General features: G+C 48.1%; 1 protein-coding gene across 1 annotated transcript in view; it reads right to left on the bottom strand.

Annotated features, from left to right (window-relative positions):
• Positions 1-2,896: 2,896 nt before the first annotated feature.
• CPNE9 (copine family member 9) overlaps positions 2,897-25,197 on the bottom strand; it is a 60,870-nt gene continuing 38,569 nt past the window's right edge. Inside the window, exons 9-21 of the mRNA XM_060270959.1 lie at positions 24,978-25,081; positions 23,384-23,488; positions 22,364-22,405; positions 18,615-18,690; positions 10,374-10,427; positions 8,805-8,866; positions 7,515-7,561; positions 6,813-6,994; positions 5,775-5,902; positions 5,072-5,174; positions 4,528-4,585; positions 3,688-3,761; positions 2,897-3,421 (exon numbers count right to left, since the gene is read on the bottom strand). Of these exons, the coding sequence (XP_060126942.1) occupies positions 3,269-3,421; positions 3,688-3,761; positions 4,528-4,585; positions 5,072-5,174; positions 5,775-5,902; positions 6,813-6,994; positions 7,515-7,561; positions 8,805-8,866; positions 10,374-10,427; positions 18,615-18,690; positions 22,364-22,405; positions 23,384-23,488; positions 24,978-25,081 (1,188 nt within the window). The 3' untranslated portion in view covers positions 2,897-3,268. The remainder of the gene's footprint in view (positions 3,422-3,687; positions 3,762-4,527; positions 4,586-5,071; positions 5,175-5,774; positions 5,903-6,812; positions 6,995-7,514; positions 7,562-8,804; positions 8,867-10,373; positions 10,428-18,614; positions 18,691-22,363; positions 22,406-23,383; positions 23,489-24,977; positions 25,082-25,197) is intronic.

Raw genomic sequence — 25,197 nt, 5'->3', positions numbered from 1 at the left:
ATGCCCACCAAGCTGGCTTTCAGGTGTTTGGGATGCACTGCACAAAGGAAGCTGTCGTCTGTGCATGCACAACCATAGAATCATAGAATCGTAGAGTTGGAAGAGACCACAAGGGCCATCCAGTCCAACCCCCTGCCAAGCAGGAAACACCATCAAAGCATTCCTGGCAGATGGCTGTCAAGCATCTACTTAAAGACCTCCAAAGAAGGAGACTCCACCACACTCCTTGGCAGCAAATTCCACTGCCGAACAGCTCTTACTGTCAGGAAGTTCTTCCTAATGTTTAGGTGGAATCTTCTTTCTGGTAGTTTGAATCCATTGCTCCGTGTCTGCTTCTCTGGAGCAGCAGAAAACAACCTTTCTCCCTCTTCTATATGACACCCTTTTATATATTTGAACATGGCTATCATATCACCCCTTAACCTTCTCTTCTCCAGGCTAAACATACCCAGCTCCCTAAGCCAATGGCCATCTCAAATAAACTCACACTGTGAGGAAGCCCAAAGTGAGCGGGGCTTAAATTTTCCAGCTGGATTGAAGCTGGCTTGAAGGAAAAACACACACATCCGACAACAGTATTTGTCAAGAGAGCACAGGACCGATGTGGACCGTGTGAATGTGACTTGAAAAAGTAGCCATGATGGCAGCACACTGGGTGTGGGGTAAGTGGTAGTGTGAACACACCCTTGGTTGGCTGTGCCTGTCATTGGCTCTGTGGTGCCCCCTGCTGTTGGCCTCCTTGCATTCTGCCCTATCAGGTCACCTGCCATCATTGCTTCCTACGCAGTTAAGGGTTTACAAACTGCCAAGGCCATTTGCTAAGCATACTGCCTGCCTGCCACGATGAGCTGCCCAGGAATCGAGCCCCTTCCCACCCAAGTTACCTGCACCTTCTTGGCCAAAGACAAAAGGTGGACGCCCAGCCTGGGATGCAGGAGGAGTGTGTGTGTGGGGGGGGGGTGATGGCGATGATGGGAAGCCTTTGAAGGGTGGCCCTCCCGCCGCATCAGATCCTGCCAGCTTCTGCTGTTCCATGTTTTATTCAGGCAGGCTCAGCCCTGGGCTGTGCTTTCGCTTCCTGAGAGCAGAGATAAAGTAGGCCACATGCCCTGCTGCGGGAATACTCCCTTCCCATCTGCTTGCTGGCTTCAAACAATTGAACCTCACCAGGCTGGGCAGTCGCCGCTGCTGTGCACTGAAATATCCCTCCTGGAGAGTTTGCAGAGGGAGTCTTAGGGGGGGCTGGAGAATTGCTGCATTGGTGGAAAGAAGCTCCTAGCTTATAGGCTTACAATATCAGGGTTTCCCCATCTGTCAGGGAAATGAAAGATTTGTCCTAAAACTTAGGTCAAACATTTCGAACATTTCGAGCACGTGGGCTCCCCACCACCAAGGAATCCTAGGAACTGAGGTTTGTTAAGGGTGCTGGAAATTGTAGCACTGTGGGGGGCAAACTACAGTTCCCAGTGTTGTGTGTGTGTGTGTGTGTGTGTGTGTGTGTGTGTGTGTGTGTGTGTGTGTGTGAAAGCCGTATGTGTTTCATGTGCTTTAATGGTATGGTGTTGCATATCCTTAGTCTGGAAAAGAAGACCCCAGCAGTGTTCAGTTGCTATTCTCAAGGTGCCATTGGGCAAATGGGATATTTGGCCTGGGCTCTGGGCATGGAAGACGCTTCTATTTCAAAGGGCTTGGTAAAGCAGGTGCCTGTATGGCTAGAAAACTGTATGCCATTTGAAATGTCACAATGGCCTGCTTTATGTTTCTACCCTCAGCTCTGATCTTTTCTGAATTAAGCTATAATAGTTTAGCTTTGCCTTCCTTGTCTCTGTTGCCAGTGCTGTTGGTTTCTTGTCCAAAATCCCCACATCCCGGTGGCTTCATCAGATTAGCAATTCATTTTGTACTCAGGGCTGCGGTGGAGTTGCTATCAGTAAACTGAATCTTTAAAAAGCCCTGCAACTTTACTAGTTCCCAAAGTGGGATAAGCAGAGGCCTACCTCTTGAGGTAGCCAGGTGGACCCAGGTGGCGCTGTGGTTAAACCACTGAGAGCCTAGGGCTTGCTGATCAGAAGGTCGGCGGTTCGAATCCCTGTGACGGGGTGAGCGCCCGTTGCTTGGTCCCAGCTCCTGCCAACCTAGCAGTTCGAAAGCACGTCAAAATGCAAGTACAGTAGATAAATAGGAACCGCTACAGCGGGAAGGTAAACAGCATTTCCATGTGCTGCTCTGGTTTGCCAGAAGCGGCTTTGTCATGCTGGCCACATGACGAAGCTGTACGCCGGCTCCCTCGGCCAATAATGCGAGATGAGCGCGCAACCCCAGAGTCGGTCACGACTGGACCTAATGGTCAGGGCTCCCTTTACCTTTACCTCTTGAGCTGGTCATTAATTGGGAAGTTTAGCCTGAGATGGCAGAAAGCTACAACCCCACAGCTGGTTCATCCCACTGGGACAACTACCCTGGAACACCATAGAATTATAGAACTGTGTAAAGTTGGAAGGGATCCTGAAGGTCATCTAGCCCAACCCCCAGCAGTGCAGGAATCACAGCTAACAAATCCCTGACAGATGGCCACCCAACCTCTGTTTTAAAACCCTCTTGCCGCCAGAAAGTTCTTCCTGATGTTTAGTTGGAACCTCCTTCCTTGTCATTTGAACCCATCGGTTCGGGTCCTGCCTCCCGGAGCAGCAGAAAACAAGCGAGCTCCATCTCCCACTTGACAGCCCTTCAGATATTTGAAGATGGCTATCCTATCATCTCTCGGTCATCTCTTATCCGGGCTAATCACACCCAACTGCCTCAACCATTCCTCACAAGGCTTGGTTTCCAGGATCCCTCATCGACAACAACAACACACGCACACACGCAAAAGAACCTGGGGCCAAGGATGGTTTATTGTCGACAACCAGGCAGAAACAGAACTCGGTGGCGCCTTATTTAGCGAACCTGAAGAAAATCATCGTCCCTGGGTGCCCTCAGTGAAATGCAGGCTTCCTTGCAAACTCCTTCTTGGTCCGTGCCCCTTGCCAAGGGCTGGTTTGTGAACTCTGGTGCCATCCGTTGGGAGATTCTGGGTGGGTTCATGCTTTTGTGCTGGCATCTCCGAGGGCACCTGTGCGAGGCAGGGAGGTCACACCCCGGCCCACCTCCCACAGAGAGAGCTGTCCCAGCCACCCAGCCCATTGGGGACACCCAATTGGTAGGAGTCGTCTCAGTCCCAGCTGGAGAGGAACGTCCTCATTGGCTCAGGCTGCGGCAGAGGGCGGAGCTACTGCGGACTAGGAGAAAGGGGCTTGATGTCGCGGGTCTTCATGTAGGAGAGGAGCTGCTCGGGGATTTCGGCCAGGACATCCTTTGCCAGGCGTGCCATGCTCAACACGTGGTTCCCAGAATGGTCCACGTAATCCCGGAATGGCACAAACTGGGCGGAAAGAGAGAGAAGGGGGTGGGCACAAACAAACAAACAAACAAAGATGTTTATTCGGCTTTACACCCATCATAAAACACAACACAACAAAACAAAACAAATAAAACAGCGGACTCGTACAAGCCACAAATAATATAACACAATTCACAGCTCACAAGAAGGGGGTGGGTGCTTGGCCAGATCCTGCCCCCACCCACCCACCCCAAAAAACCCCCACCCTTTGGCATTCCTGATCCATCCATGCTCTCTGGAAAAGTTACCTGCACAATGTCTCTCTCAGCATAGCGCCCCCTGGAGGAGACTCGCACTTCATCTCCGTCCAGCTCTTCCATAGCTGAGGACCACACAATAATGAATTACTGCTAAGATTTGTTGCCTTCCTCCTTGGGTCGCTGCCCAAGTACAGGGTACCCACGAAAGGACTTTCCCCCTGCATGCAACCCATAGAATCATAGAGTTGGAAGAGACCACAAGGGCCATCCAGTCCAACCCCCTGCCAAGCAGGAAACACCACCAAAGCATTCTTGACATATGCCTGACAAGCCTCTGCTTAAAGACCTCCAAAGAAGGAGACTCCACCACCACACTCCTTGGTAGCAAATTCCACTGCCGAACAACTCTTACTGTCAGGAAGTTCTTCCTAATATTCAGGTGGAATCTTCTTTCTTATAGTTTGAATCCATTGCTCCGTGTCTGCTTCTCTGGAGCAGCAGAAAACAACCTTTCTCCCTTCTCTATATGACATCCTTTTATATATTTGAACATGGCTATCATATCACCCCTTAACCTTCTCTTCTCCAGGCTAAACATACCCAGCTCCCTAAGCCGTTCCTCATAAGGCATCGTTTCCAGGCCTTTGACCATTTTGGTTGCCCTCCTCTGGACACATTCCAGTTCGTCAGTATCCTTCTTGAACTGTGGTGCCCAGAACTGGACACAGTACTCCAGGTGAGGTCTGACCAGAGCAGAATACAGTGGTATTATTACTTCCCGGGATCTAGATGCTATACTCCTATTGATGCAGCCCAGAATTGCATTGGCTTTTTTAGCTGCTGCATCACACTGCTGACTCATGCCCAGTTCCACGAGGCAACACTTACCCAGAAAATCAGCCGGCCCTACTCCCACGATGATGATAGACATTGGCAAAGACGAGGCCTGTGGGGAGAAGGGCATTTTCTGAAATGCATCCCACGTGGCGTTTAGCGTGGACATGCACCTGCAAAGCCAGATCAAGCCTGCGAGGAGCCCTGGGCTAATCTAAATCCACACATTTGCAGCTGTGTATGCACACATGCAAAAACATGTTACGTACAACAGCAATGGACACTGCTACATATCTTGACTGCAAAGCTGTTGATATCCCTCAGCACAGCAGGGCCGTGCTGGGACCTCTCGGCCTCATTCTGCCGGCGGTTAATGTCCACACCATCGTTTATGTAAAGAAGGCCTTTTTATGGGGGGGGGGCAATGAGGAAGCCTGTGTTGACTGCTTTACTGCAAATTCAATCGAGAAGGCAGTGAGGGCAGGTGGAGGCCACCGGTTTCTTCAAGAAGGCATTGAAGGTGACATTGGGAGCTGCTGGTCGACCAGCTTTCTTCCCCACCCCTCTCCCAGCATGGGAAGGGAGAGTTTGGACTCACGCTGACAATGGCTTCCTTGGTTTGCAGCATGTCAGAGATGACTCCGTCCGTGATGATGAGCAGGACGTAATATTGGGACCCGTCGGTCTCCTGGGCCGCCAACCTGGGGAAGAGGGAGAGTCGAGAGGACCAAGACATACCTTGCTTCTTCACCGCTTCCCACTGCACTATGGACCTCTGCCCGCCAAGCAAACAGAGTTCTCAGCCGGAGAGTTGAAAAAGAGGGTATTATTATTATTATTATTATTCCCTGCCCATCTGGCTGGGTTTCCCCAGCCACTCTGGTCGGCTTGCAGCATATCTAAAAACTTAATTAAAAACATCAAATGTTTATAAACCTTCTGATACAGGGCTGCCTCTAGAATGTCTTCTAAAAGTTACGTCATTCCTTATCTCCTTGACATCTGAACGGAGGGTGTTCCACTACTGAGAAGGTTTGGGTTGGCGGTTCCTCCACCTTTGTCTACCGCTGTCCTCGCTGGTTCAAATCGTGCTGCTCGGATCGACCAGGCAATGGGGGAGTTTCCCTAAGGCGCCACTGAAAACATGCCAGCCCGGAAGCCAGAGTGGGCTCCTTTGAAGGCAGAGGTGGTCTTGGAAAGACCAACTCAGAGACGTTCTGCCCACAGCCCAACGCAAGGCTCCCGAGAGGAAGGAGGGCAGGACCTGATTCAGCGCGCACTGCTTTTCCAGCGCCACTTACCGTGCCACCTGGTTGATGACTGGCGCAAAGTTGGTGGGTCCGTATAGCTGCACTGTGCGTAAGCTGTGGAAGTAGGATTCCAGCACTCCCTCGATGCCTTCGCAGCTGGGGTTGTCTGGGTTGTGATTCTAAGGAAAGAACAGTGCTGTTTAGCAAACACGACAGATCTCATAGGAAGGGTGGTACATGAATATTTTTCGCCAAAACAACAACAACAACAAACAACAACAACAACAACAACCAGTAACAGATAAACCCAAAGCCGAGATCTGCAAGATAGGATCTGATAGATCTCTGGCTCAGCCACCCAGTTCCTATCATCTCCAGGCTATGCCAGTCGTAGCTCCCTTATCTTGGCTTAGCTAGAGCTAAGACCAGTGGACCTTACACCACTACCAGCATAATAATAATAATAATTTATCATTTATACCCTGCCCATCCGGCTGGGTTTCCCCAGCCACTCTGGGCAGCTTCCATCAGAAATATTAAAATACACTAATTTCTTAAAGATTAAAAGCTTCCCTAAACAGGGCTGCCTTCAGGTGTCCTCTAAAAGTCTGGTAGTTGTTTTTCTTTTTGACATCTGATGGGAGGGCGTTCCACAGGGCGGGTGCCACTACCGAGAAGGCCCTCTGCCTGGTTCCCTGTAACTTGGCTTCTCGCAGCGAGGGAACCGCCAGAAGGCCCTCGGCACTGGACCTCAGTGTCCGGGCAGAGCGATGGAGGTGGAGACGCTCCTTCAGGTATAAGCATAAGCCCTTAAAAGTGGGGAGTGGCAGGGATTGGACCAAGCAGGGATTGGACCTCTGGGGATACAATAATCCAGATTTCCCCTAAAACCCGACTCCACAGGGTTGCAAAAAACTGCCTCATAGTCAAGCCAATGACCCCCTCTAGCCCAGTCCTGCCCCTCCTGACTTGGCAGTATCTTTGCTACTCCAGATGCGTGCAAATGGAGACACCAGGGGTTGAATCTGGGGCCTTACACAGAGCAGGCCCCTCCCATCATTGCAGCTGGTGGGGGGGGTTTCCACCTACCAAAGGGAACTGGTGGGACACCTTGCCATCCGGCGGGACTTTGGCTCCGAAGCCGTAGGCAGGGAAAAGCTTGTCGCTGTCATAGTCCTGGATGATTTCTCCCACTGCCTTCAGAGCCATGGCGTAGGAGCTGAGCTGGTAGGGGCTCATGTAATGGAGGGAGGTGGGCTGGGAGGGAATCCCTGTGAAAAGGCATTTGGTCAGCCCCCAGAATCCCTCATCCCCACCCACCCCATTCCCCCAGCAATTCAGCCCCCACAGGCCGTACACGCAGCATTCAGAAACCAAAAAGCCAGCGACCCTCTGCCATCTTGGCTCGGCTCGGCTCTCTCCCTCCTCTGGGAATTCACAGCACCTTTAGGTAGTTCTTCATACTTTCCTTCTTCTCCTCAACAGCACCTTGATTGGCCCAATGCCTCCACTTCACTCTCCCACAGGTGAATCCCCCTCTTCCTTGGCTCCTCAGGCACTGGGACAATGGCATTCCCCCCCCCCTCCCGGTCCTGCGACTAATTCTGGTATGGAAGTACGGAAGTTCTTTGTGGAAGAAAGCCCCACATTTGAGGGCGGGGGGCAGGCAACCCCACAGAGGTGGAAGGTTAAAGATCTGTCTTTAGCCCAAGGGTCCTCGGCTGCCTGGTTACCGGCAGCTAAACTCTCCCTCTGTTCCCATAGCGACTCACGGCTGTGCTGCGCACTCACCGTTGGAGGCGGTGAAATCAATGGCGACGGTGAAATTCAGCTGTGTCCTAAGGGGTGGGATGGAGGAGAGAGAGAAATGGATGCTGCCATTCTTGTGAGCCCCCCAAAACGCCCTTAGCTGTGTTCTTCCTCATAGGTTAACCCCACCAGCATCCTGCCGGTACCCCCAAAACAGAGCCCAACCTCAAAGGTCTCTGCCAGACCTCAGGCATGTCATCCTCTCTAGGCCTCACGCGCTTGTCTTGTTCTGCCTTCCTGCCTAGGCCACCCTCCTCAAGACTCCTCCTGGGCAATACCCGAGAAGCTGTGAAGGCTGGCGTTGGTGCTTCAAGCTCTAAACAACTCAGAGACCAAATATCTGAAGCACAGCCTCATTCCCTACAGATCCTCTCAGGTGCTGAGATTGGCCCTGCTGGTAGTTCCTCTACCATCAGAGGCTTAGGCGTGGGAGTGGTGACCTGCGAGAGGGCCTTCTCTGTGGTGGCCCCCAAGCTGTGGAAGTCCCTGCAAAAGTGTGTCTGCACCTTCTTTATACAGCTTTCGAAGAATGCTGAAGACGAACCTCTTTACCCTGGCTTTTGACACTTGAGGTGTATAATTTTGGAATATATTTTCGGATATATTTTTAGGATACATATTTCTGCAATGGTGTTTTAAATGACTAATACAGTAATAACAATAACAATAACAATAATAATAATAATTCCATTATTTATACTCTACCCATCTGGGTGGGTGTCCCCAGCCATATTGGGTGGCTCCCAACATAATAATAATAATAATAATAATAATAATAATAATAATAATAAAGCGATAAAACATCAAACATTAAAAACTTCCCTAAACATGGCTGCCTTCAGGTGTCTTCTAAAAGTCAGATAGTTGTTTATTTCCTTGACATCTGGTGGGTAGGGCGTTCCACAGGGCAGGCACCACTACCGAGAAGGCCCTCTGCTTGGTTCCCTGTAACTTGGCTTCTCGCAGTGAGGGAACCACCAGAAGGCCCTCAGAGCTGGACCTCAGTTTCCGGGCTGGACGAAGGGGGTGGATACACCCCTTCAGGTGTACTGAGCCAAGACTGTTTAAGGCTTTAAAGGTCAGCACCAACACTTTGAATTGTGCTCGGAAACGTACTGGGGGCCAATGCTAGTCTTTCAGGACTTCATATTGTATTGCAAAGTGGCGCTTCAGTGTTGTAACCCAACCTGGGACCTTAGGGTGAAAGATGGGCATTCCATCCATCAATAACAGGGCAGCCAGACCCTGGCCCTCCACAGTCAACCAACGCACCCGCCTCGAATGTAGTCGACAAAGGTGAATTCCGACTGTACTGCGAAGGACAGCAGCGTTACCTACCGGAAACAGAGAGACACATGTAGTCAGAGAGGCTCTGTTCTGTAGCAACCTAAAGGTGCTTCTAGACCAGGCATCCCCAAACTTCGGCCCTCCAGATGTTTTGGACTACAATTCCCATCTTCCTCAACCACTGGTCCTGTTAGCTAGGGATCATGGGAGTTGTAGGCCAAAACATCTGGAGGGCCGCAGTTTGGGGATGCCTTTTCTAGACTGTTGCTATTTTGGGAGTGGGATTTGATCACATGCTGGCAAATTCAGGTTGCAGAATTACGGCTGACCTTGCACAACGAGCTTGCTTCCCCCCCCCAAAAAAAAGATTGAGGGTATTTGAGATAGGGAAAGTGAAGGGGGAATGCCAGTGTGGTGTAGTGGTTAAGAGCGGTAGACTCGTAATCTGGTGAACCAGGTTCACGTCTCCGCTCCTCCACATGCAGCTGCTGGGTGACCTTGGGCTAGTCACACTTCTTTGAAGTCTCTCAGCCCCACTCACCTCACAGAGTGTTTGTTGTGGGAGAGGAAGGGAAAGGAGAATGTTAGCCACTTTGAGACTCCTTCGGGTAGTGATAAAGCGGGATATCAACTCCAAACTCTTCTTCTTCTACCAGAAAATTTGTGGGGTTGCCTTTGCATGTCTAAACTCCCCACTGCGTTCAACTCACAAGTCCTGCCAGTGGAAGCCCACAGAAGGGTATCTGCCAGCTCAACGGGGCATTCCACCCCTCTCCCCCTTCCCAAATTGGCTTGGGAAGGTCAGGGGAACCCCCAGAACAGCCTGCGGGGCAGAAGGGGGGGGCATTCCATCCGGCAACCTGAAAAGCTTGTGCGGCAGAACATCCGTCATAGTGCTGAGCTGAATTTCTCCCAATGTGTTTTCATTGCACTGTTCACCCAATGAGCAACTGTGCAAGCCGCTTTTGGAAATGTAAATAGGAAGTTGGGGGGGGGGGAATCTGGACCCTGGGGAGCGTTGAAAGAGGGCTTTAAACCTATGCCCACTCCGTGCAGTCCTGATCCAGATGAGTTTCCTCGTGACCGGAAGGAAGGACTGGTGGTACAGGTGGGAATTTTGTCCCACCTCCCAAAATAACACAGAAATCTTAGTAACCCACTCCAGTTCATCCGATCATCTATGCCAGGCACCCCCAAACTTCGGCCCTCCAGATGTTTTGGACTACAATTCCCATCATCCCTGGCCACTGGTCCTCTTAGCTAGGGATCATGGGAGTTGTAGGCCAAAACATCTGAAGGGCCGCAGTTTGGGGGTGCCTGATCTATGCTCTGCAGCAGGTTAGGGTACTGACACTCCTCAAAGTTCCTTAATCCCTCATCACTGACCCACAGTGGTTGAGGACTGTTGGGAGTTGTAGTCCAGCAACATCCGGAAAGCCATGAGAGTCTCTATCCCCCGTCTTACAGGTTCAAGCCAAACCCTTCAGCAACTGGAGCTGGCGCTAAACAATTTAGGGGTGGGGAGGAGAAGAACATAACATTCCCCATACTTACAGTCCCAGAGTTAATGTATTTCTTTTTCTTGCATTTCTTCCTGGGATTAGAAACCTGGGGTCGAAACAGAAGAACAAGGAAAAGTGACTCTGTTGTCACCTCCCCAGCCACCATTTTGCCTCCCAACAACCGTCACCGAAGTTGTATCCTTTGCAACCATTGTACTTCATATTTGTGGCCATTATCAAAACCTCAACTGAGCAACTAGACAGATTGTGGGATTGTAAGGATCAATCAATCAATCAATCAAACAAACAAACAAACAAACAAACAGAAAAACAGTCCGGAAAGCCAAATCCAATCCCTTATACAAAGTAAAAAGTTACAGGTAGGTAGCCGTGTTGGTCTGACGTAGTCGAAACAAAATTAAAAAAATCCTTCCAGCAGCACCTTAGAGACCAACTCAGTTTGTCGTTGGTTTGAGCTTTCGTCTGCATGCACACTTCTTCAGATACACTGAAACAGAAGTCACCAGATGTTTATATATAGTGAGAGGGTGGTGAGGGGTATTACTCCCTCCTTGTGGTGGGAGTGGGTGATTGACTGACTGATAGCTGTTGACAACTGTTAACAACTGCAATTGGTCTTACAGGAAAAGGCAAGGGGTGAGATGGCTAAAGATACCTTTATCATGTATAATGAGATAAGAATCCAATCTCTTTATTCAGACCTGGTCTCTCCATGGTTTTAAGCTTGGTAATAAGTTGCAGTTCAGCAACTTCTCTTTCCAGTCTATTTCTGAAATTCTTTTTGTAACAAGACAGCTACTTTGAGATCTTGTATAGAATGTCCTGGGAGATTGAAGTGGAAAAGTTATCCATCTTTTCTTTTACCAACCATCTTGGGCACTATAATCACCAGGTGAGGTCTTGTGGATGGTCCTGCCACTGGGGGCTGCCTGGGTGATGATTAGCAGTGACAGAGCCTTTTTAGTGGTGGCTCCAGTTGTGGAATGCCCTCCCTTAGTGAGGTGTGCCTGTCTCCATCATTATTAACTTGCATGAAGAACTTGAAGTTATTCCTGTCCCCCACCCCATGATGGATAGAATGTTGTTTATAAGTGCAGTTGCTTCCAGAATGTTTTTAACTGAAACGGCTTTTAGATATTTTTAACTGCAAATTGCTTTTAGCGTGTTTTAGCGGTTTTAGAATATTGTTGCTCCATTTTTATTTTTAAATGGTGCATTTGCTAGCCACCCTGGGATCTGTGGGAAGGAAGGGCGGGATAGCAATCACTGTTGGCATCCATCTGTCTCGAGAGACAGACAATGGAGGGCACCTCCAAGGGGGAACTGCCGTATTAGCATTATAAATTCAATAAACAGCAGCAATGATAAGTAATTTCAGACTAGCAATCACCAACTGACATTCTGTAGTCTTGCCCCTGGTTTCATTTCTGTCTAACTCATGGGTAGGCAAACTAAGGCCTGGGGGCTGGATCCGACCCAATCGCCTTCTAAATCTGGCCCGCAGATGTGTTTTTTACATGAGTAGAATGTGTCCTTTTATTTAAAATGCATCCCTGAGTTATTTGTGGGGCCTGCCTGGTGTTTTTACACGAGTAGAATGTGTGCTTTTATTTAAAATGCATCTCTGGGTTATTTGTGGGGCATAGGACTTTGTTCATTTTTTTTCCCTTTCAAAATGTAGTCCGGCTCCCCTGAAAAAGTTTGTTGACCCCTGGTCTAACTTGTTCCGGCTTGGTCAAATTTTGCAAGTGGATTGCTTGCTTGCACGCTCTTCAATGCTGCTGAGTCGCCACTTTTCAGTTGGAAAAGGAGATCACATGAAGGTCCAACACAGCACAGTATAGCGATACATTATCCACCAACATCCAGAAGGCTGCCAGTTCAATTCCTGGTATCTCCAGGCAGGGATGGGAATATCCCTTGCCTGAAGCCCTGGAGAGCCACTGCCAATCAATGTAAACAATTCTGAGCACTGTGGGCCAACGGCCTCAGTCATAGAATCATAGAGTTGGACGGGACCCCAAGAGTCATCTAGTCCAACCCCCTGCAATGCAGGAATAAGTAAGTACAGTGGTACCTTTTTTCTCAAATGCCTTGGTACTCAAACAACTTGGAGCCCAAACACTGCAAACCCAGAAGTAAGTGTGCCAGATTGCGAACGTTTTTCAGAAGCCGAACGTGCTCCATTTTGAGTGCTATGCTTCCGTTTTGAGTGCCACACTTCTGCTGAGGTCCGTCTGTTTTTGCTATTTCTTTTGTGTTTTTGCAGCTTTTTTGTTTTGTTTTTGTGACTGTGTGGAACCCAGTTCAGCTACTGATTGATTGTGTGACTGCAGTACTGTACATTGTTTATTGCTTTCATTTTATGGATCCGTGGTCTCGTTAGATAGTATAATTCATGTTAAATTGCTGTTTTAGGGGTTGTTTTGAAAAGTCTGGAACGGGTTAATCCGTTTTGCCTTACGATTTCTATGGGAAAGCGTGCCTTGGTTTTGGAAAGCTTTGGTTTTGGAACAGACCTCCGGAACGGATTAAGTTTGAGAACCAAGGTACCACTGTATAAGGCCAAAGCAAACAAGATGAATTTTAACAGGGAGAAATGTAAAGTTTGGGCAAAAAAAAATGAAAGGTACAAATACAGGATGGGTGACACCTGGCTTGAGAGCAGTACATGTGAAAAGGATCTAGGAGTCTTGGTAGACCACAAATTTGACATGAGTCAACAGTGTGATGCAGCAGCTAAAAAAGCCAATGCAATTCTGGGCTGCATCAATAGGAGTATAGCATCTAGATCAAGGGAAGTAATAGTACCACTGTATTCCGCTCTGGTCAGACCTCACCTGGAATACTGTGTCCAGTTCTGGGCACCACAGTTCAAGAAGGATACTGACAAGCTGGAACGTGTCCAGAAGAGGGCAACCAAAATGGGGTGATTTAATAGCCATGTTCAAATATATAAAAGGATGTCATATAGAAGAGGGAGAAAGGCAGCCTTCTACATTCCTAATAACTGCTCATCTAAGTTGGCTGTGAGCCCTGGAAGACCTGCTCCTGCCTTGCAGGCGCTTTTTCTATCTGGCTTGGGAGTGCAGGGCCCTGACTGACTCCAGCTACAAAAGCTGAGGCTGCTGAAGAGGACAGAGACTCTCTTGGCTGCCTTTTGGTGCAGACCCAGCTCATATAGCATGAGCGTCCACAGCCCGCCATGAACCACCATTGGCAGGATTTGCAGCTATAGCAGTCGACATGTTCTGTGCTTGTGATAATATTTTATTCTTTTGCTAGTTATGCTGTTTTATATTTGACTTCACTTAGCGATGCTTTCTTTTGGAAATGTTTAAGAGAATTCTTCTGCTAAACCTGCATTCCGCAGTAGTGGTTTTTTTAAAAAAAAACCCAACAACAACGTTTAGGATAATATTTTAGTTTCCTGTAAATTACGTTTGAATGAATGTTAATTGTATTTAAATGTATACTTTGTATTTGGCTTTCTTCAGTAAGGTTTTTATTCTGGATTGTTTTATTTGCTGTTTTAATGTCGGTTGTAAACTGCTTTGAGATTTTCTCCCCTTAAAAATATAAAGTAGTATGGAAATGAAATGAAATAAAATGAAGAGGAGGAGGAGGAGGAGGAGGAGGAGGAGGAGGAGGAGGAGGAAGATCTGTCCCCATGATCAATATTTTCCAATAATTTCTATTCAAAAATTAGTCCTGTCTAGGAACAGGAAACTTTAGTAAGAAGCAGGGCAGATGTTGGGTGTTGCAATGGCTTTTTTGAGGGGTGGAGAGAGGGGATGATGAAGCCCAAAGGAAGGCTGTCAGTTCCAAACTAGATAGCTGGGACAGAAGCAAATGGGGTATGGCTCAAAGTTTGCTTGTAGTTTCACTTAAGGGAAACAAATGTGTTTTTCCAGAGGTTCTGAACGTCACATCTCTTTGGGGATCTTGTATGTAAAGCGATCTATAACTCAAAATCAAATCAAACTTTTATTGCTTATTCAAGAGCTATTGCCAAATCAAATAATAATAATAAATAACAACAACAACAACAACAACAACAACAACAACATCACTCAAAATATAATGAAAACAGAGTAAGAAGAGTGCAGTGTATGTTGCAGCATCTGATCCCATGCGGGATCTTCTGCAAGGAGAATAACTACAGAACTTTTTCTGTACAGTAACTCTCACTACCCAAAAAATAAATATAAAAGGATCCTGCTCATTTACAATTCGACCCAACACTTTAGCAACAAAGTCGACAGTCCCCTTCCTATCTGACATCCTTCATCCACCTTCATTATTCTAAATCATGCTGGCAATCAATCATAGGGGATTTGGCTCATTCCTTTTTAATAGACAAAGCCACTACTAGAAATCCAGATAACTCAAAAGTGATCCTGTGAGTCTGGTTTGCCAGCAAAAGAAAAAGAGAGAGAGATGAGACCAGCACGTCCTCTCAGATCCAGTCATTTTTCTCCCGCAACTGTTTCTGCTTTAAATTCCTGTCTAGGGCAATTATCTAGATTGCAGTGCAATACTGATCGCAATGTGTTTCCTTCTAGGGGGCCCGCAGGCAGCTTCCTTGGGCATCCCGACCCTCTTCTGTTTGTGTGGCAAAATACACCGTGTGACCCCAGAGCGGTGCTAGGAATACAGGCAGATGCCGCACTCAGCTACCATTTTAAGAATGCTACACGAGGCAGGATGATTGGGCTAAATCTGGCAAGAGACAGGGGCAGGCCTTGTGGAATTCATGAAGGCGTGTGCCCACACTTTTTGTCTCAGTAACGGAGTGGGCACCACACATACAGTGGTGCCTCGCTAGACGAATTTAATTCGTTCCACAGGTCTTTTCTTATAATGAAAAATTCGTCTAGCGAATCCCATAGGAATGCATTGAATTTTTTTGGAAATTTTTTTTTTTGCCCATAGGAACGCATTAATTGAATTTCAATGCATTCCTATGGGAAACCGCGATTTGCTAGACGAATTTTTCATAAAACGAATTCGTCTAGCGAGGCAACCTCCTCCAGAAAAAAACCTTTCGTTAAGCGGAAATTTTGTTAAGCAGGGCATTTGTTAAGCGAGGCACCACTGTATATCCGTTGGTCATTTCAGATTGCCACAAGCGGAGAGCTGCCTCCTTGCAAATAGCTTATATGCGGAAAAAGTTCCAGATCCCGGGGCCCTGATTCAAGGAAATATGCACTCCAGCCTGGCTCCCCCACAAGTCACTAGCCAACCCACCTCCTTGAGTGCCACCTTACAGACCCTGCGACCATCTAGTTCAGGGGTCGGCAAGGTTTATCTTGCCTGGGCCAAATTGATCCCGTGGAGATTCCTCCATGGGCTGGATTGTGTGTGTGCATGAGCTCCCACGCGCACCCATGATTTCCAGCATCTGCGCATGCGCAGACGCGATTTCCGGCGCCACGGAACCGAGTTCCCTGTGACGCGCCAGTTTAGCACAACGCGCAAGCAGGCAGCTCAGTTTGGGACTGTTTGTGGGCTGGTCAAATGACCTCCAAGGGCTGCTTCCAGCCCATGGGCCTTAGGTTCCTGACCCCTGGTCTAGTTCAGTGTTGAGAACCAGCATGGTGGAGTGGTTAGAGTGTTGGACTAAGACGCTCAGCCACGACGCTCCCTGTGAGCTTGAGCCGGCTGCCGTTTCTCATCCTAACCTACCTCACAGGGTTGTTGCGAGGATAAAATGAGAAAGGGAACAGTGTAGATCACCTCGATGAAGGGTGGGATAGGAAATAAATAAACAAAACACACTGACGGTCAGTTGCTCTCCAGGGAAGTCTTTCTCAGCCATTGTCTGGAGATGCCAGAGATTGAACCTGGGACCTTTTGCATTCAAAGCTGATGCTCTGCCAGCTGAGCTATGGCTTTCCCCCAACCTGGTGTCCTCCAGATGTTTTGGACTATAGCTCCCGCCATCCCCGGCCATTGGCCGTTCTGGCTGGGGCTGATGGGAGATGGAGCACCACAAAATTGGGAGAGTGCCCAGGGATTGGGATGGGCAGGTGGCATCTTTGGGGGGGAGGGGAGCAGCAGCTGTGGGAAAAATTCTTTCCTTCATACATCCATATACAGTCATACCTTAGATCCCAAACACCTTGGTACTCAGATGTTTTGGCTTCCGAACTCTGCAAACCTGGAAGTTAGTGTTTGCGAATGTTGTTTGGAACCTGAACGTCCAACGGGGCTTCCGCGGTTTCCGATTGGCTGCAGGAGCTTCCTGCAGCCAATCAGAAGCCGCACTTTGGTTTCTGAACATTTTGGAAGTTGAATGGACTTCCGGAACGGATTCCATTCGACTTCCAAGGTCGAATTGAACACAATGGTTTTGAACACAATGGTTACTTTTTTAGCATATACCGTGCAACGTGGTTGCATGCTAAATATATTATCCGAAGCAACTTTGAGCATGAGCAGAATCTGCCTGCCAAGGCATCCCAGAGAAATCTTGTTTGGTATCCCACCTCCCGGCTCCAACTGCGCCAGCCCCTAATGCTCCCCTATTTCTCATAACACCGCAAGCTGAAGTTCGCTGTGAACAGATTCAGGATGATTATTTATTCCCTCTGACAGATCAGAGATGCTGGATTTTATTAAACTGCAGGCGCAAACTGTGCAACATCACCCAAAGTGGTAATAATACTTATTAAGACAGCATCATCCAGGGTGGGTATATACAGTGGTACCTCGGTTTATGAACACAATTGGTTCCGGAAGTCTGTTCATAAACTGAAGCGTTCATAAACTGAAGCGAACTTTCCCATTGAAAGTAATGGAAAGTGGATTAATCCGTTCCAGACGGTCCGCAGAGTAACCGTTCATAAACTGAAGTGAACTTTCCCATTGAAAGTAATGGAAAGTGGATTAATCCGTTCCAGACGGGTCCGCGGAGTACTTAAACTGAAGCGTTCATAAACTGAAACATGGGTGTAATTGGTTCCGGAAGTCTGTTCATAAACTGAAGCGTTCATAAACTGAAGCGAACTTTCCCATTAAAAGTAATGGAAAGTGAATTAATCCGTTCCAGATGGGTCTGCGGCGTTCATAAACCGAAAATTCATAAACCGAGGTGTTCATAAACCGAGGTTCCACTGTACATGGTTTGTACCAAACAGCTGGGGCGGGGGAGGAACAATGGGATTCTTCAGATATTGACAACCAATAAGTGGTGGCTGGGGATTAATGACTGGGTTGCCAACTGGCCAGAAAAGAAAAGAAACTCTAAGAGCTCAGTGGTAAAGCACCTGCTTTGCACTCAGAACGTCCCGGGTTCGATTCCTAGCATCTCCAGGAACAGCTGGGAGTGTCTGCGCCTTTAACCCTGGAGAGCTGCTGCCAGTCAGTGTAGACAATATTGAGCTAGATAGGTGGACCAACGGTCTGACTCAATAGAAGTCAGCTTCCAAATGCAGACCAGGTCAGGCTATTTGTCTACCTAGCCCAATACTGTCTACTTGGATGGCAGCAGCTCCCCAGGGTTCTTTCCTATTGCCTGCTGTAATTGCCAAGGATTAAACCTGGCGCCTTATGCATGAAAAGTATGTGCTCTGACTCTCAGCTTGCGGCCCCTCTTCTGCCTTCAACTGAGCAGTCTGATCAGCAGAAATCAAGCCCTGAAGCCTATGGTAGCATGGAAAGAGCCGAAGCTTATCACCTATTAATTGTTGTGGATCAAATCACCATTAGAGGGGCAGTGACAGGGGCCAGTTCAAAAGCTGGCAACTAAGGCTGTGCACCACCTATTCCTTTAAAACACATTCAGAGCATGTTCTTTCCCTCAAAGAATTCTGGGCCCTGTAGTTTACTCCTCACAGAGTTACAATTCCCAACAATCCTTAGCAAACTACAGTGCCCAGAATTCTTTGAGGGAAAGAGTGTAATTTAAAGGTATAGTGTGTACACAGCCTGGAAAAGAGATCTGAAGAGGTTATATGTGTGTGTGTGTTTTAATTAACCCACAGTGGAAACTGAATCCTGTCCATGGCCTTCATTCTTTTGAGCTCCCCCCCCCATACCAATGAGGACTAGAAATATGAAGTTTTACAAACAACAACAGCAACACCGTTCACAACTCTTACAATCTGGTACATTCACATGATCCCACTCTAGAAACACAATCTGTTGATTCAAGTTACAACTCTAGCTATGCAAAACAAAAAAATAAAATAATAATAATTTTAAAAAACCCACACAAACAAAAACTAGCGTTGCTCAGGGTTAAGTATTTCAGCTGAAAGAAGCTTACCTCATAGACGGTAAACTGGTTCTGGGCACGAGAGAGCTCTCTGTAGCTCGTGGCAAACTCCCCGATAAAATCATGGCTGTTGGGCCAAAGAGGAAAAAGCAGTTCAGCCAATTGGTTCCGGCATAGTCTTACACTCATGTCAGAGCTCAGCCACTTAAGCACACCTGCTTAAAGGCACCCCCGTGTTCAAACAGCTGCGCTGGTTGTCAATTCAAGCACCCCATTCAAGGTGCTCAAGTTAGTGTGCAAAGCCCTAAATGACTCGGGCACCAAACACCTGGAAGTCTGTCTCCTCTCCTACACACCCTCTTGGGTGCTAAGATGGGCAGAGAGAGCCCTGTTGGTAGTTCCTCCACTTTCAGAAGCTTGAGGTGGGGCATCCTTGGAGAGGACATTCTCTGTAGCAGCCCCTAAGTGGTGGAACTCCCATCGCACAGATGCTACATCCTGCCATCTTTATTATACAGCTTCTCCTGTGTTTGCTGAATATGCATCTCTTTGCCCTGGCTTTTGACCCATGAGGTGCATATTTTGGGGAGCCACCTAAAATCTGCAACTGAAAGTTGTTTCTAATTGTTTCTATATTGTGTTTCAATGTTGATTTTCAATGTTGAAATGTGCTCTAGGACCTTAGGCTGAAGGATGGGTAGTAGTAGTAGTAAAGGTAAAGGGACCCCTGACCATTAGGTCCAGTCGTGACCGACTCTGGGGTTACGCGCTCATCTCGCATTATTGGCCGAGGGAGCCGGCGTATAGCTCCCAGGTCATGTGGCCAGCATGACTAAGCCGCTTCTGGCAAACCAGAGCAGCACATGGAAACGCCGTTTACCTTCCCGCCGGAGCGGTCCCTATTTATCTACTTGCACTTTGACGTGCTTTCGAACTGCTAGGTTGGCAGGAGCAGGGACCAAGCAACGGGAGCTCACCCCATCATGGGGATTCGAACCGCCAACCTTCTGATTGGCAAGCCCTAGGCTCAGTGGTTTAACCACAGCGCCACCTGGGTCCCTAGTAGTAGTAGTAGTAATAATAATAATATTAATAATAATTCCAGAACACATCGAGCTCCTACTCCCCAAGACAATCTCGGCTACTTCACCCATTCCAGTTCTCACCAGATCCTATTTGCTCTTCTGGAAGGGTGGTATACCCATGGGCCTTGAATCTCAGGGTCATGGGTTCGAGCCCCATGTTGGGCAAGAAGATTCCTGCATTGCAGCGGGTTGGACTAGAGGACCCATGTGGTCCCTTCCAGCACTATGTTTCTGTGAAAGGCTGCTGGACTTCAGCTGCCATCGGGCCCAGACAAAATGCCCATCTTGGCTGGGGCTGATGAGATCTGGGAGTCTAGCAGCAGCTAGGGTTGCCAGACTCAATAGAGGACAGGACTTCTGTGCCTTTAATTGCCCTGCTCTCTCTTTAGTCTGGAAACCTGAAAGAGAAACCAGCAGACCCTTTGCTTGGAAGTTAAACAAAGGGTCTGCTGGTTTCTCTTTAAGGTTTCCAGACTCAAAAAGAGAGCAGGGCAATTAAAGGCACAGAAGTCCTGTCCTCTATTGAGTCTGGCAACCCTAGCAGCAGCAGCAGGCCACATGTTCTGCACCCCTGCTTCATAGATCTACATATATCCACAGAACAACCTTGGCCAACTTAGTGCCCTCCAGGCTGCAGCAGATTGAGATGGTAAAATGTACCAGTCCAGAAAGCAGGCGGGGAAGGAGATACTGTACTGTTTCTGAATGCTCTCCTGCATTCAGAAACAGAAACCTGCAAGCAGGGAATTAATCACAGCAGGGAGTGTACTGAGCTAAAACCTCTCTCTCTCTCTCTCTCTCTCTCTCTCTCTCTCTCTCTCTCTCTCTCTCTCTCTCTCTCTCTCTCTCTCCACAAATGGTATCTCCCACCTGCAGCTGGAAGTGGTACAGTTCACTCTGCCCCCTTTCTCATGCATGGGATCTTGGGGGCCTATTCAGAAAGAAAACAGAGGCTGAGATTATTATTTTTTTAAAAAAAGAACTGCACAAAAAACGGTAGCGCTGAAAGCACTTTCGGATCAAATGCTTTTGAAAGGGCCTTGGAAGCCGGGAAGGGGAAGAGCGGAAATATTTCTGCAAACAGAAGCAGAGAGGGTGCTCTCAGGGAGCCCTAACGCAGAAGCCGATCCCTCTGTTGCTTCAGGGCAACTCTGCTTTTCCGGCCCTAGGGCAGACGGAGAGTGCTCTGAAGTGCTCTGTTCCTTTATTCTATTCACACAGTACTTTCCTCACTAGCTTGTAAACCTTTGGGGCCTGTGTGCCTATTTGCTAATAATGTCGTATTTGATACATTAGATGTCTTGGGATGGTTCTCCCTTAGCCCTGGCCAAGCCTTCCTTGCTACTTCCAGCCTCAGTTCAACAGAGAAAAACTCAAATACTTTGAAAATGGTGTTGTTTGGGGTTTTTCTTCTCTTGCTTCTTTATTTTTATTATTAAAGTCAGAGTTCATCACCCTCGGCTGTGACTCTCTAAACCCCCTAGCCAGCATGTGATGTGAATGCTGGGGCTGATGAGAATTATGGCCCTGAACATCTGGAGGGCACAGGGTTGGCAGAGGCTAATTCAGGCATCCTCAAACTTCGGCCCTCCAGATGTTTGGACTACAATTCCCATCTTCCCCAACCACTGGTCCTGTTAGCTAGGGATCATGGGAGTTGTAGGCCAAAACATCTGGAGGGCCGCAGTTTGGGGATGCCTGGGCTAATTCAAGCCTAAATAGCTGCAATCCTATCCACACGTACTCAGGAACAAACCCCGCTGACTTCAACGGGATATATTTCCAAGCAATGATTCTTTGACATCAACTTTGTTGGGTCATGTTGTTTGGATGCCTGATTATCAACTTCCAAAGCAATTACTCTATTCCGAACTTAAAAATGGAAAGTGTAATGCTGGTGGTCAACAAAAGAAGTTTAAAGACTCAAGGCAAACCTTAAAAAAAAGGAGTATAAACACTGACAACTGGGAAGCACTTATCTGCTAGCGCTCCAATTGGAGAACAGCCTTTACCAAAGGTGTCATGGACTTTGAAGACGCTCAAACTCAGGATAAAAAGGAGAAATGTGCTAAGAGGAAGGCACACTTGGCAAACCCTCACCATGTTCAACTCCCATCCAGAAACCTATGTCCCCACTGTGGAAGGATGTGTGGATCCAGAACTGGCTTCCACAGTCACTTACAGACTCACTGTTAAGACCGTGTTCATGGAAGACAATCTTACTCGACTACGAGTGATCGCCAAGGAAGAAGGATGTCATATAGAGGAGGGTGAAAGGTTTTTTTCTGCTGCTCCAGAGAAGCAGACACGGAGCAATGGATTCAAACTACAAGAAAGAAGCTTCCACCTAAACATTAGGAAGAACTTCCTGACAGTAAGAGCTGTTCGACAGTGGAATTTGCTGCCAAGGAGTGTGGTGGAGTCTCCTTCTTTGGAGGTCTTTGCGGAGGCTTGACAGCCATATGTCAAGAATGCTTTGATGGTGTTTCCTGCTTGGCAGGGGTTTGGAGTGGATGGCCCTTGTGGTCTCTTCCAACTCTATGATTCTAAGAAAGAAAATATTTCCAAGTAAATGTGCACAGGACTGCACTACAAAATCACACCTATATGTGATTTATATCCTGATTTGAGTGACTGATCCTCAAAGTGACCCTTAGGTTGGTTCTCCCGCAGAACTAGAGAATGTTCTAGACAACGGAGACCCCACCACCTCACCTGCCGTCCCGGTCCCAGTCAAAGACGTCAATCTTCACTGTCCTGGAATGCAAGTGACAAACCAAGGCTGAAAGAAACATTACGGTTCTGAGAAGGTCCCCGACTAGCGGGGCTTGTGCACGCGAAATGCTTTCCCACAACCTCTGATCTGTTTGGGTGCTCTGTGCGGGCCTTTGTCAGAAATGCTCAACCCTTGGAACTAGCCTTGATGCCATACACAGGAACACAGACCACTGCCTTAACCCAACAATATTGCATGTAGCTTAGTATTGTTAGCAGACAGAATATCTCTTTAGAATTACAGGCCAGGGTCTCTCCCATCCCTATGTGGAGATTCTGTCTCCTGTTTGTCAAGATACCTGATAACGGTTGCTGATTGCATTATCATGGCCAGTCAGGGCCATTTCTTTTGAAATGGTAAAAATACCCTAGTTTCTGAAACCATTGTCACAGACCCGCCGACCCCCATCCTATCCATACACAAAATGTGCTCTTTCAACAGGATTTGAAAGATTTGTAAGCGAAAAGAACGATTGGAAAAGGGTTTCCCACCCCCCTTCAAGGCACATCTTTCTACCTCAGAGGAAATATTTGGGGTCACTAAGACAGCCAAGATGGCTTCAGGATCGTTCCGTGTGCTAAAACAAAGTGCTTTATTGTTTCCAAGGGAATACAGTGGTACCTCGGTTGTCAAACGTAATCCGTCCCAGAAGACGGTTTGACTTCTGAAATGTTCGACAGCTGAGGCGCAAAGGGCGGTCGGTAAAGTCAATTGAGAAAATGGGGGGGAGGAATCCAGCGGTAGCCATTCGACTTCCAAAACGTTTCCAAAATCGGAAGCAATTACTTCCGGGTTTTCGGTGTTCGGAAACCAAAACGTTTGGCTTCCGAGACAGCTCAAAAACCGAGGTACCACTGTACTTCCCAATTTTGAAGGAAGTTTTTTTTTTTTTTGTAGTGCGGCCTGTAATGTGTGTGAGAACCTTACAATAATTATCAGAACAGTATATAAACGCTGACCTGTCGTAGTCCCCGTTGCACAGGGCCCGCACAGGGATGGAAAATGGCTGCCACACAGGATTCAGGTTGTTCTTCACGACCTCCGTCTTGTGGCAGATGGTGAACCTGGAACCGGGAAAGGGGTCATGGCAATCACAGGAGAACAGGAAGCGCTGCTGTGTCTGTGTGCTTGTGGGCAATATAAGCACGGTGGGAAATATGGGTGGCTAAGGGTTATGACTTGGGCAGGTCGTATGTTACATTAGGGATTCATCTCATGAGTGGTTCTCCGCAGCACTAGGGTCCTGTGCTTTTTAGCTACAGTACATCTAAGCAGAAACCATAAATCTCAGCACGTCGAGTTTAGCTGCAGATCTAAATATTTTCCTTTCTACTACTACACACCATAGCTGCCAAGTCTCCCGTATTCCCCGGGAAATCCCTGTTTTTCCAGCTGTTCCTAGCTGAAAAAACAGATTTTTTTGTTTTTCCCCGGTTTATTCTGGCGCGGTGGCCATTTTGGAACTGGGCGGAGCATGCTCAGAAGCGACTTTTGATGCTGCTCTGCCCAGTTCCAAAATGGCTGCAGTGCGACTTCTGGCGCGGTGGCCATTTTGGAACTGGGCAAAGCAGCATCAAAAGTCACTTCTGAGCATGCTCCGCCCAGTTCCAAAATGGAGGCAGCGCTACTTCCGGTCTGCTATTTGCGGCCCAGTCCCTTATTTCTCTGACAGCAACTTGGCAGGTATGCTACACACACATTAAAAAGCATGTGCTTTGGTGACGGCCTGAGTGTCTACCCATCTCTTGCTTCTAAAGCACGTGGCTTCCCCCCCCAAAAAAATCCTGGGAACTGGAGCTGAGCGTTGTGAGGAGACCCCCAATTCCCTTCACAGAGCCATGATTCTCAAGAGTTCACTGGGAAGAGGGATTGGCTCTTGACTCGGGGAACTGTAGCTCTGTGAGGACCATGGGGGTGGGGGTGGGGTCTCCTGACAACTCTCAACACCCTCAACAAACTACAGTTCTCAGGATTCATTGGGGCGGGGGGGGGGAGCCCTGACTGCTTGAAGTGGTATGAAACTGCTGTAAACACACCATGGACATGGGGCCACAATGTCAAATGTAATATGAGGAGCAAAGCGCAGAAATTGATGTTTTCGTTTGCTGCATTGCAGGGGGTTGGACTGGATGACCCTTGGGGTTCCTTCCGGCTCTACAGTTCTATGATTCTACATGTGTTTGTGTTCAGAGTCCTGGGAAATAAGAACCTGGGCTCAGGCCACTCTTATTAGGCAGGAGGTATATTTTAGAGATCCTTCCTTGTTTACAGCTACATGCAGGCTAGACCAGGCACCCCCAAACTGCGGCCCTCCAGATGTTTTTGGCCTACAACTCCCATGATCCCTAGCTAAGAGGACCAGTGGTCAGGGATGATGGGAATTGTAATCCAAAACATCTGGAGGGCCGAAGTTTGGGGGTGCCTAGGCTAGACCTTCTTCCTTTCAAAACTCCCCTCTCCCTCCGGAGCATTCTGGAATTCGTGTTCTGGGTCAAGGAATGGCTCTGCCACAAACATTACACTTAAGGCGGGTGTCAGGTATTTCTTGCGTACGTGCCATCCTCGTTGCTGCGGTAGAAAACAAGGAAGGGGTCGGATTTGCCAAAGAAATCCTTCTTGTCCAGCTTGTTCGCACACAGCTGCATGGTGATAATGTCCTGGAAGGGGAAAGCTGTATCAGATTGAGGTGGGTACGTCATCAAGACTAATATATGCATAGCCCATGGGACTGGCAGAGCGTAAGGCAGGAGGACAACAGCAGGTGGCGCCAGAG

This window comes from Zootoca vivipara, chromosome 2 (assembly GCF_963506605.1).
Source record: "Zootoca vivipara chromosome 2, rZooViv1.1, whole genome shotgun sequence".
NCBI lineage: Eukaryota > Metazoa > Chordata > Lepidosauria > Squamata > Lacertidae > Zootoca > Zootoca vivipara.
The sequence above is the reverse complement of the archived record's forward strand: the minus strand, read 5'-3'. Positions and strand labels throughout refer to the sequence as shown.